This window comes from Pteropus medius, unplaced genomic scaffold (assembly GCF_902729225.1).
Source record: "Pteropus medius unplaced genomic scaffold, Ma_sr-lr_union100, whole genome shotgun sequence".
NCBI lineage: Eukaryota > Metazoa > Chordata > Mammalia > Chiroptera > Pteropodidae > Pteropus > Pteropus medius.
This window is the reverse complement of record NW_024354911.1, coordinates 2,332,763-2,345,165: the sequence shown is the minus strand read 5'-3', so window position 1 is coordinate 2,345,165 and position 12,403 is coordinate 2,332,763. Positions and strand designations below refer to the sequence as shown.

Here is a 12,403-nt window from a genome sequence, read left to right as displayed (position 1 = left end):
AGCCCAGGCTCCATAGCTCCTCCAGTCTAGGATTCCATCAGGGCCTATGGTTGCTCCTTAGCCTGGCCCTGACTAGTCAGTGTTCCCCTCCCAGTGGGGGCCAGCAGGAACATACGCAGCCACTCCCTCCCCCACCACACACACACAGGGGAGGAGCTTATCTCATGCTCTCTTAGTCAACTTGTGATAATCGGTATGCCCACTCTAACAGGGGCTGTAACCCAGACCCTGCACACACAGATTACCTTAGATTTTGTCCCTGCCCCCAAATGCCTGTGAAAAGAGGATGGGCCGAAAAGGGAGAGCACATGGGCTACCAGCAGGATTCCCGAGCCAAGGATTTATTGTTCAGGAGGCGACTCATCCTTGCTTCAGGCTGGGGAGGCAGAAACTAGGAGCCCCCAAAGCCTTCCACAAACAAACCCCACTCTCAGGGACTCAAGTTCGGTGGGGGCTGCAGCACGAGCAACAGGGACCGCACTTGGAAGGGAGAAAAGGTGAGCTTCAAGCGGGCATCCCTAAGGGGCAGGTGGCCAGCAGGATCACGCTGTTCCAAGAGGTCGCAGCTGGAGAACAGGAGGGGCCATGAGGACCCTGCGAGGGCAGGACTCCCACCTCCCACCCCACACCCCACTCACAGGACAGCCTCCTGAACTGGTAGCGATGTGTGCAGCCAGCAGTCCACATGGCTGCCGTGGGCCTCATACAGCCTGAGGACCAGTGTGCGGCCCTGGGGACTAGTCTCCGCCTGCAGAAGGAGGTAGGCGGTGGGTGGTGGGCGGGACCGAGGACAAACCAGCCTGGACTCCGCCCCATCCCGCCCCTTGCCTGCTTGACGGTCTCCAGCACAACTGCAGGCGAGGACACTGAGAAGGCGCTCCAGGCAGCAGCCGGCGCCGGGCCCGGAGCGGGCAGCACCAACAGTGGAAAATTGAGGCTGTAGGCTGCACGGATAACGCCAGCGTCCTGGAGGGAGCCTGGGCCAGAAAGGAACACGTGGTAGAAATGGGGGTAGGGGTACTGGGCTGCTGTTTCTCCACTGACCACGGGAGAAACCGAGGCTCAGAAAAGGGCAGTGAAGGGGCGCGGCAGCACTCACCCTTGTGCGGCATCAGCGCGTAGGTGAACTCGTGGCGCCCCATGTCAGCAGTGGCGTCGGGAGCCTTAGGTGCCCGCAAGCTGGCGAGCAGGAAGAATGGGCTGGGCTGGAGTTCTGGCTAGGAAAGACCTGAGTCCCCATGCCAGCCCCCAGACCTGGCAGGCACCCTACTCACAGAGAAAGGCTGAGGACATTGCCTCGCACTGACGCGCCGTACTTGCAGTCATTGAGCAAGGCCAGCCCAAAGCCGTGCTCTGACAGATCCATCCAGCGGTGAGCCCACACCTGGAGGCAAATGAGGCCCACTTGGTATCCCCTCTTCCTTGTGCTCCTGAGCTCCTTTCACTAGAGTGAGGGCAAGCCCTAGGACCCTAGGACTGAATTCCAAAATAAGAGGCCCTGTACACACCACCCAAACTGTCTAAGCCTCGGTGCCTCATTAGTGCAATGGTAAGAAGAGTTCTTACCCCACCAAATGGGCACAAGTTTCAAACTAAACATAAAGCATTTAGCACAATGACTGGCACACTTTCGGAACTAGCAAATATTATTCCTCTTCCTCCTCACCCCATTCTACACAACTAGTCTCAGCCTGGGTGGATCCAAACCCCCTACCCTACCCATGTCAGACCTCAAATCGAGCCCAGTCCCAAGAGGTGTTGCAGTGGGTGGGCCTCTGCAGGTGCCCAAACTGGATCTCATAGGTGGCCTGGGGGCTCCGCACACGGGCAGGGAACTCCACCTTCAGGAACTTGTGGGCCTCGTGCCAGTGCACCTGGGGTGGTAGTAAAAGGGTGAGGGGAGGGACAGACACACACAGGCCTGGGGCTGGCCCGTCTTTACCAGCCACCCTGTCCCCACTACCTCAGTGTGGAAGCGGACATAGGGGCAGCCAACATCCAGTACAACTTCCTGGCTGAGCCGACTGTTGGGGCTGATCTGCAGCAGGAACCAGGCACTGCCCCGCACACCACCCTCAGTGCCCACTGCCAGGGTCCCTGCCTGTCCCAGCACTGGCTTCCTGTGGATAGGGGTGGGAGGAGCTAAGCCAGGGTCAGCTAATTGGGGGTGGGGAGCAATAGACCTATATGCCTACCACTACCACCCCAAGTTCTGCCCACACCGTGTCTCCAGGTGGTAGTCCATTACGTCCCAAGCATCCCAATATAGGGGAACATCGTCGAACAGCACAAACTGGTTCCCCACAGCACCCTCAGCAATGGTCTCCCTGGAAGGAGATGAAACTGTATGACCTTGGTCTCTCCAGCTGCTTGAGGTGGGGTGTAGGCAGGGTGAGTAGGTCCAGGGGACAGGGGTCTCCTAGTCCAGCCTGCCCTGCTCCATGAGTGGGTTCTAGACTAGAGCCAATGGTGGACTGCTGTGGGCAGTGCTGTGGCCAGGGGTCTGGGAACCACCTGCCAGACAATGGAAGAGGGCAGTGAGGGGTTGGCACCTGCCAGAGGCCACCAGCACCAGGGATGTCAGGCGGCCTGTCGGGTCCAGCCTCACTCGGATGATGCCGTTGTCCAGAGTCACAGAACCATCAGTCTTGGCAGGAGGGAGCCTTGAAACTGAGTCGGCAGGGGCTTCCCACGACCAATAGCCCCTCCAACCCCAACCCCAGTCCCAGCCCCGCCTCACCACTTGCTCCAGACTGGGGAGCTCAGGAACCCCATGTTGTAAAGGATGGCCCAGGACAGCCCCGGCCCAACCTAGGTGTGTCAGCACTCACCTCTTGCACGACAAACACAGGCTGCTGGGGCAGCAGGGGCTGCAGTGAGGTGGGGGCAGGAGCATAGCCCATGCTGGGAACTGTCACCAGTGCTGGGGATGAGGCCTGAACATCAGTGTAGCCTCATGACTTCTAGGAGCCTTGCTTTGGGGTGAGGGGGCGGGGATGGATACTACTACTACTGCTACTCTCCAGCCTGGGGCACCCCAGGGCAGAGATTCCCAGGGATTCCTGGACTCTCAATCTAGCCTTGAGCCCTCTTGCAGCAGTAGCAGCCCCTCTCCCCAGCTCATACCTAGGCTGTGGGCTCCACCAGACCTAGGCAGGGCCAATACTTCAGTGCGCTTCCAGGGTAGCGTGTTGACAATGAGGAGGCCCTCAGGACCTGGCTCCCCAGCACACAGGGCTGCGGCTGCAGCGCTGAGCAGTGTGTTGCCATGGGAACGGATGTCTGAGGAGAGACTGGTTGGTCACAGGTGGGCAATGGGTCTGAGATGACCCAAGTATCCCACTGGGGATACTCTGGGTTCAGCCCTGGGTGTTAGAGAGAACAGTGCGAATATTGTCAGCCTAACCTTCGTAGTGGCACATGGCTTCCTCTGCCACCAGCTGAATGCAGCTTCCAGTCACTACGTCATGGAACTGGTTCAGGAGCAGGAGCCTGCAGGAGCCAAGGGCAGAGATGGGGAAGGATGGGAGGGTGTGCTTAAGCTGGGAGGGGATTAAGCCACAGAGGTATCTGGGGTAAGGTCAGGTGGGTGGCAGAGGGCAGAGCCAGGCTGACCTCCAAAGATCCTGCAGCTGGGTTGCTGGGTATAGGAACTGGGCACTGCGGGCCAGAGCCAGGCTGCTGAGCAGCTCCACGTCGTGCAGGATGCGCTCACATTCCCGGTTCCCCTTCTTGATCTGAGCCCAGGCCAGTGGGAGGGAGTATCAGAATCTGTTCAAGCATCCCAGGATACCTTCCAAAGCCTTCTCTGGCTCAGAACCCTTGAAGGATCCCTAAGGTCTCCTGGATAAAGCCTTTTGTGGGTGATGTGTCCCAAATGTCTTCCTCCCTCAGTCCAAGCCTCCTTTAGGCTCCTGACCTACCCAGCTCTTATACTTCTCTCCTCTCAGCTCCTCCTTGGAACACAAGTCTCCCCCCACCGCCCACCCCTCAGATCTGGGTAGCTCTGTCTCCTGCTTCCTTCCCTGACCCTTTATAGATCAAGGATACACTTTCCCTGCTCAGTTGAGTGGCCAGCTCCTGACCTGGGCGTGGGTGGTATAGGTGCCATTATGCAGCTCCAGGAAGAGCTCCCCGACCCATGTGCACAGCTGCCCCGAGTCACTCTCCAGAGCTGAGAAGAGTCGTGCCGGAGAAGACAGCTGCACCCTGAGGAAGACCGCAAGCCTGGCTCACCCTTCCTCCATACCAGAGTACACAAGAGATCCAGACCTTAAAGAAAGGAGCTGCCCCCACCCAGAATGCTCCCTGTCCAAATAAAGCCGGTTCTGGACACTCCAGGAGAGGTCTCTCTCTGGTGAGTTTAAGCCCTTTCCCACTCTTAGCTTTTCCCCCACTCTACCCCTAAGGTGGAAGTTGGGAGAAGCCTATGGTCCAGGATTGGAACAGGACAGGCCCAGTGGAGGGGTAGGGCCAAATGTTTAAGCAGAAAGGAGGGTTCAAGGCAAGGGCTGTGGACAGGGCTGGGTGAGCAGTTCGGTGAAGGCTACAGGCAGGACATGCCTGACCTGGGCAGCCCATCTGTATTGCACAGCCGTGTCAAGCGGTCCACCATGGTCTGAGTGGGGCCACCGCCCCCATCCCCAAAGCCAAAGAGGAAGGCACTGTGGTTGGTCCGTCCTTTGTCCCGGTTTTTGGTCACGGTCTTCAGCACCTAGACAAGCAGGGGTATGTCAGCATGGGTCAGCCCAGGACAGAACACTCAGCCCTCTCCAGCCTTCCCTCCCTCGCCCCACACCTCGGCCACTATGTACTCTCTCACCTCCTCCACACTGCCCTCCATCCCATATGAGTCACCGGGTGGGAAGTGGACCAGCACACGCGAGCCATCCAGCCCCTCCCAGAAAAAGGTATGGTGCTTCAGGCAGGGATACAGAGGTAGAGGAAAGGCCAACATCAGGGTTGAGGCAGAGCCAGGCCTTCCAGACCTGCCCTGCCCGTTGTGTGACCCTGGAGGAGGCAAGCCCTCTCTGGGTAGGGGTTGGGTGGTTTGTTCAGGACTCCTGAATAAGCATGGGGAGAGATGAACGGGTCAGGTGGGACTCAGGCCCACTCTAACATGATCCCCTGGGGTTTGCTCACCGGGAAAGAGTTCACCAAATTCCAGCTCAGTTTTTGGGTCAGGAAGTGCGTGATGCCACAGCTGCGCATGATCTGGGGGAGCTGTGCTGAGTAGCCAAATGTATCTGGCAGCCAGAACTATAGGAAAAGGGCTTTTGGGGCACAGGAACCGGAGCTCTTGGTGGAGCAGCCCCAGTCTCAGCCCCTGATCACTCAAGGTCAAGCTCTAGCCCTATCTGTCCGCAAGCACAGCAGCTCCTAGCCTACCTGGGAGCACATCTTCCCAAACTCCTGCAGGAAGAAGTTCTGGCCCTGCAGGAACTGCCTCACCATGGCCTCTCCACTGGGAAGGTTCCCATCCTGGCAGTGAGGGAAGAGGGAGACAGCCAAGGTCAGTTCCAGATGGGGAATAGGCAACAGCTCAGGCCAACCGCGCCCCATCAGGAGAAGCCAGGGCTCTGACCCAGGGGTTACAGCCATCACCCAGGAAGTGTCCACCTTCAGATATCAGGTCCAACTGTCTATCTGCCAGAGGAAGCTGGGTCATGCAGACAGCCCGTCACAGTACTTGAGACCCTCCTCCCCCTTGGAGTTCCAGGACTTGGAATTCCAGGGACTAATAAGTGCTGCCACAGAAGGGTGTAAAGAGCCTGCAGAAAGTCACAAAGCCAAGGAAGGAAGCCCATGACAGTGGCCTGGGGCTGAGGATGTGCAGACTGTGCTTACCATCTCCACCCAGGTGCCCCCCACAGGCACAAACTGCCCACGGCAGGCGAACTCCTGGAGCCGGGCATGAAGGCCAGGATAGTGGTTCTTCACCCACTGAAGTTGCTGTGCCTGTGAGGCAGATGGGGCAGGAGCTGCACCAGGAGTGACAAGGACCCCACCCAAGGTTGAATATCTAGGGCCCAGTGGCCAGCTGAGGGTGGGGAAGAGCGCTGCCCCCCAGGCCAGGAAAGCCCTCAGAACCTTGCTCTTGGACCTATGGGGCTCCTGGTACCCCCAACATGGCTGTCTCTCTGACCTGGGAGCAGGCAAAGATGAACTCAGGGTTCCGCTCCATGAGCTGCACAGCTGTAACCCAGCTCCGGGCACATTTCCGCACGGTCTCCTTGAAGGGCCAGAGCCAGGCTAGGCGGGGAGAGGCATGGAGGGTGAATGAAGAATGGAAAGGCCTCCAACCCCACACAGATCTCCAGCTTCAACCCTGTCCCTCTATATGCCAACTAGGCCCAGCCTGGGCCTCTGGGGTCATCCCAGCCCTCCTCTCATCCCAGGCCTCTTTTCTTTTGCAGCCCAGTGGCATCCCTCCTGAACTGTCACTTCAAACCACTCCTGTAAGGCAGGAGTAGGGGTTGCGGAAAGGAGGCCACCAGGTCAATTTTACAGGTCAGGAAATGGAGGCCCTGTGCACTGGAATAGCCTCTCCCTGACGTTTAGGCACCCCAGAGAGGATCCTATAAGCAGCAGGGGTTAACCCTTTCCCTAACACATACTGATGGATATTCCAGGACAGAGGACACAGCTTCCCAAGATGGACCTTGCCTGGTCAGCCTGCATGAAGTACTACAACTTCTCCTGACCGCTAGGCCTCAGTTCCTTCCTTATGAACCCAGAGACCCCACCTGCCACCCCACACCTTGCCTTGCCATAGCAGAGAAAGCCTTTGCTCTGTGGTCCAGAAACTTTAGTTGTATCAGATTCAATACCTTGGGGAGCTTGTTAAAAATGTGGATTTCCCATAAGCCTCACACACTGCAAACTCATTAGGTTCAAAACTGAACCCTTGATCCTCCCCAGGAAACCTTCTCCAGCGCTTGAGCCCCCATCTCAATTACTTCCACATCACTCCTCTCCGACTTGGGCACCTTGTCGAACTCTTACTAATTCTCACTCAGTTCAGTCACTTCCTCCCTAACGCCTCTCTTGAATACCCCCAACCCAACTACGTTAAGTGCCTCTTCTGGGCTCTCCAGGCCCCCATACTTCCCTCCATGATGGCAGCAAATGTGTCTGCATATTTTGTGATCATCAGTCTCTATAATCCTATCCCCCAGTATTTAGCATGGGGTCACATGAGGCATCAGATTTTGATAAAAGAATAAATAAAGCCACACCTAGCAAATCCCACAGTCCAGTCCCCTTGCCCCATTTTACAGATGGAGAAAAGTGAGGCCCAAGAGGGGTGAGAATGTGCTGAGGATCATACACGGCTTCCAGGGCACAGCCAGAGCTTCAGGGGCACTCCTGCCTCCCCCAGCCAACCCGACCAGCTGCCCCGCTACCTGTATCAATGTGGCAGTGCCCCATGGCATGGATAGTATGTTGGCTTTCACCTCCACGTTGGCCAAAGAACCTGGAGGCCAGATCCTGGGCCATCGGAAAGGTCTCAGGCTGGGCAGGGTCACACACGTTCACCATCTGGTTGGCTGTATACAGGGCCTGGAAGCTGCGCTGGTTGTCCTCCCCGAGGCCCTGCAGCAGGGTTCTGCCCCTTAATCCCCATCTCTAGCAAGCAGAGTCTCCAGAACTAGGCCCTGGCTGATCTCCCAGGGGTTCTCAGCAGAGCTCTTCCCTACCTCCAGCTGTTTGCCCCTGCTGGTACCCCTGCTCAGTACTGTCTTGCCCCCCGCCTTTACAGAGAAATCCTCTCAACACTTGGGCAGGCAGAAACACTCTCCCTACTCTGCATTCCCAGACTTCCAATTATCTGACCCAAGAAACAACCTGCCTGGAGTTCTAGTGAGTGAACAGGTGGGGTGGGGGTGTCAAGTACCTTGGCTATGCCCAGCAGTAGCTCCAGATCCACCAAGAGCTTGTAGACATCCCGGTGGAAGGTGGCCAACTCAGCCCGGCTCACCTGGAACATCTTCTCTGGGTCAGGGGCTGCGATCATGGTGCCCTTCCCGGCCCCTAGGAGCCCATTGCAGGCTACTTCCACATAGAGGGTCAGGCTACAAATGTGGGGAGGCAGCCTCAGGCCAAGGGATTAGCAGAGACCTCTGGGGGTTTGGGGGAGGAGGACCAAGGAGGCATCTACATTCACTTCCAGGATCCACCACTCAAAGGTTCTCATAGTACATCAGGTGTGTGCGCGCAAGGGGGTCATAGTAGAAGTAGCAGCCTGAACCCACGTTGTGATGGTGAGCTCTGCCACAGTCTGTGAGAATAAGCAGCCCAGTCTGGAACTGTAAATTGTGCTGCTGTCTTTACAAAGCACTGCCTTGGTCTCGGAACACTATTTGCATATTAAAAACATGTTTGTATCTCCCAGAACAAAGACTCATCAGCCAAAATGGGGCAGGTCATTCTTTGGAGCAGCATAGTGGGCTGTGGTGCTGTTCTACTCAGTCTTCAGAGAGCAAACACAACTTCCTTAGGAAGCCCTCCCTGACACTCTTCTCACCCCTCTCCTAAATCTGGAACAGAGTTCTCGCATTGAGCTCCCAGTGTTTTTTCTCAGAGTCCTCATCAGTTTTATAATTATATATATATGAGTCCCCTTGCTGCAGAGGACTACCTTACTCACCATCACAGTTCCAGTGTCTGGAGGCATCAGGCATACAGTGTTCAATAAATATTATAACATATGATCATAATGTTTAAGAAATAATTTTTAATGGTGTCATAAAATGCCCATGTTATAATATGGAAAGAAAAATCAGGATACAAAATATCAAAGAAATACAGCCTCAACTAGTAAAAATTGCCTAGAATTCCTGAGATGAATGCTGAGATGAGAATAATGGTTATCTCTAGGTGGTAGATAATGGGAGGTATTTACTTCTTTGTGCTTTTCTGTTTACTACAAGAAGGCAAACATTATTTATATAGCCAGAAAAGAAGATCCTGCTTTTAAAAAAACAAATTTTGAGATTTGAAGATGGTTATGTTGGAGGTAGATGCATTTCCAAGATCATTCTGGGCCTCAGCTCCTCCTCACCCACTGTTGTCCCTGCACCCACAGCCCTAGTCAACAAGGGCACAGGGACTCACTCACCTCCGGGGGTCTCCTGCCTCTAGCCTGTCAGTCAGGACATAGCTGGTCTTCTCCCCCTCTTTGGTCAAACCCTGGTGGGAGTGGAGGAAAAGAGACCAGGCCTGAGGTTTTTGGACAGTTCAGGTGAAGTATAAGCTGAGGGAGGCCAGGCCCCTCCACCCAGTCCCCAGCTCTTGTTTCTTTCTTCCAGGCAAGGCGAAGATTGATAAACTGGGGACAGCTGGTACCAGGTGCTCCAACCCCTATAGCAACCAGCACTATGACCGCCAAATGGCATCAGCAAAAAAGCCCCTAGCCTTATGGGAAGGGTCTTGGGCAGTCGTCAAGAGACCTAAGTGTGGCTTCTGGTGGCCTCTGTACTCCTTGATGAGTATCAGAAACGAAACTCTATGAAGTCAGGGACAGGTTTGCTTCATTCCTTGCTATATCCACAGTGCTTAGCATAAGGCCTGGTCCAGAGAGGGCATTTAGGAGACAACTACTGAGCCAATGGAGAGGTGGGGGAGGGAGGGTGGGAGGGAACAGACGGCTTTGGTATCTTTCCATATAGGTAGGACAACAGTCCTACTTTGAGACTGAGAGTCTAATTGGAATGGAAGCTGTGTGAACTGAGCAAGTGAACTAACCTCTACATATCTCAGTTTCTTAATCTGTGAACGGCACAAAGTCCCACCACACAGGATTATAAAGATTAAACCTGATATGGTTGGATGAATAAATGAGATATTTAATAGTGGTTATATCTGGGGAATTGGGATAGGGTAGTAGGGAGAGATCCATTACTTCAGAAAAAAGGACTTAATTTTTACCTTATACTATCTAAAACTGTGAAAGTTTCCCCCCATAAGTATATATTACAGAATGTAATAAAAACTAGTTCATTAAAAACCTAAAATAAAAAGTGATGAGGTCGGCAAAGCCAGATGGATTTGCTGTACTTATATTGTACTTGATTAGTAACTACTTTCAGCCCAGAATAAGAAGGTGGCCAATCAGTGGCAGGTTTGGTTTAGTACTAATTATGGCCACTCATAAGCCATCCATTTAACTTCCCAGTATGAGAGGGACCCATTGCAAAGGGGCCCAAGCAGCAACCTCCTCAGTCCTAAAATACAGATAACACCCTGCAGGCAGAGCCACTCAGCTGTGGCTTCTCCAGACATCAGAGCTGATATGTGGCCATGCCTGTCCCTAGGGTAAGAACTTACCTGGACTGGTTCCCCATCTCGCCACACCAGACCTTCTCCATCACTTTCCCAGCGAAGGTGAACTTCATGACCCACCCATGCCTCCGGGATGGTCAGCTCCACCCGGAACCAACAGGTCCACCATCTGCAAGAGAGCCACTGAGATGGAGCCCTGCCCTTTTGAAATAGTACTTCCTTGAATTAAGGGTCAGTAGGGGCTTGAGACTTTCCATAAGCATCTGTATCACAAGGTATACAGATTCGATCAACAAGAAAGGAGCCATGGGGTGTCCAGTAAGGTGAGGAAAAGAGGCAGAGGAGTCAAGGGTCTGATCCGTCCTCCAATGCCCTTCTTAAGGGGTGTCCGGCGACTGGGAGAAAGGGGAAAATGAATCTTTCCATGAAATCTGAGGGACCAGGGAACTGTTCCCAGCAGAGGGTGCTGCTCTGCCTCAAATGGCTATCTAGTGCAGAGGGCCAACAATGTAGGTATGGCCCTTAGAGATGAGCCAGCCAGGAGTGAGGGATCCCTTTGGTCCGCTGGCCCCGCCCACCCTCTGGGCGTTCGTTACCCACGTGGGTCCGAAGCTGTCGCCGACCTGCGCGGGGCGGAAGTCCTGCTGTACTGCCTCCTGGTAGGGAAGCCTTTCGGGTGTCAGGAAGCTGGAAAGCGCGGCCACCGGACAGCTTTCCCCGAAGAGCCTGGGCGGGAGGGACCAGTGAGCACGCACTCGAGGCCAGCTTTCCGGCTGTGGACCCACTGTTGGGTGGGACGCGCGATCCCTTGATCGACCTCCGAGATGACTGCCCCATAGCACAGCCTCCCTGCCTCCTCCCCTCGGTCCCTGCCATGTCCGCGGCGGGCGGGCACTTTGTCCCTCAGCTCGGGTGGCGGCAGCTTGGGTTTCCCCCTGGCAAGGAAGGGTGAGGCGCGTGGACACGCCGGCCGGAGCCCTGAGGGGGCCACACCTGCCGCGGAGATTACAGTCAGTAAAGTAGAGCGGCGATACGAATTTCTCCACCCGTTCTAGCGTAGTGCGCCAGTTCTTCAGGACCGGCGCCGCTGCCATCGCCATCGCCGCGCGCCCAGTCTTCTCCCCGGAAGACCTCGGGTGCTACCGGTGTGGCCCCGCGTGCTGCCCGTGAGTCCCCGCAGCCTGGAAACAAAGGTTCCGGCAACCGAAGGCGCCTTCCAGCCGCTGTTCTCGCAACACCGCGGCTCTCGGAAGCTCGGCGGTTCTGAACTTTGAACCGGGCGCTGAGAGCTGAAAGCGGCACTTCCGGGGCTCTCCTTTACTTCGTCCAGGCCGGTGGGCCACCACTGGGCAAATCCATAAATAAAATAAGTTTAACGCTTAGGTTCTCCGAAATTCCGGGACAGACAGGAGATCATTAGGCACTACAGACACAATCACCCAGCCTCGGCAGCAGCAAGTAGGTATCCCCTGGCCCTCCAGTCCCAGTCCAACTTCTGGCTGGTTCTATCTCGAAAATCTGTCTGCTTAACGTGGAAAGAGCCGGGGAATGGACATTGTGTTAAATAAAGGCGGCTCTCACCCCAGTAACAACCTCTGCTTCCTCTACTACCCATTTTATGTATATGGCTGTCGGTCATCACCAGAAATTCTGGAAAGATTTTGAGAGGGCATGTTATAGCCATAGCATTGAAGATCCTAATATAATACTGTATTTCACCACACAGGACTGAAGAGAAGCCATTATAGAGACACCTCCAATTTCATTTTCATGTTATCCTATTAGGCCATTGGCAGCTTTTTTCCTCCTCCTAGGATTGCCAGGGAGTCTGTTTATAAAATCATTAGTAAGAAAAATATATACACAGCATTAGCCCTGATATTTTAATGGAAATACCAACCAAGTCAAATTTACATTTCAAATACAAATCACACAGAAAGGTGACTGAGTACAGGTTACCAAACATGAATTAGACCAGAGAACTTGCTATAATACAGGCTGGGTTCAGAGCTTAGAGCTCAGATGTCAGGAGGGAAAAAATGCTGCTTGTGAAAACCCTGGCTATAGGTGAAGCTCTCCCTCCACTCCCTGCCCCTTTTGGTTGCACTGGTGGGTTGGG

General features: G+C 54.8%; 1 protein-coding gene across 3 annotated transcripts; it reads right to left on the bottom strand.

Moving 5' to 3' along the window:
• Window positions 1-314: 314 nt before the first annotated feature.
• Window positions 315-12,014, bottom strand: MAN2C1 (mannosidase alpha class 2C member 1). Of its 3 annotated transcripts, none has more exons than XM_039856695.1 (26): window positions 11,278-12,014; window positions 10,885-11,010; window positions 10,330-10,453; window positions 9,122-9,192; window positions 7,898-8,075; window positions 7,407-7,596; window positions 6,146-6,252; window positions 5,848-5,958; window positions 5,389-5,481; window positions 5,143-5,259; window positions 4,823-4,918; window positions 4,569-4,714; window positions 4,086-4,209; window positions 3,616-3,737; window positions 3,407-3,492; window positions 3,127-3,282; window positions 2,832-2,936; window positions 2,553-2,685; window positions 2,223-2,327; window positions 1,964-2,120; window positions 1,731-1,874; window positions 1,275-1,384; window positions 1,100-1,179; window positions 829-977; window positions 639-748; window positions 315-566 (listed from the first exon to the last, which is right to left on the bottom strand). In XM_039856695.1, exons 1-26 carry the CDS (start codon window positions 11,382-11,384, stop codon window positions 431-433), a joined length of 3,183 nt encoding a protein of 1,060 aa, XP_039712629.1. In that variant the 5' UTR covers window positions 11,385-12,014; the 3' UTR covers window positions 315-430. The 3 variants fall into 3 exon arrangements, with proteins under 3 accessions (XP_039712629.1, XP_039712626.1, XP_039712627.1); XM_039856692.1 differs by having other exon boundaries at window positions 2,553-2,647; window positions 2,832-2,923; XM_039856693.1 differs by lacking the exon at window positions 11,278-12,014 and having other exon boundaries at window positions 2,553-2,647; window positions 2,832-2,923; window positions 10,908-11,010.
• Window positions 12,015-12,403: the final 389 nt, after the last annotated feature.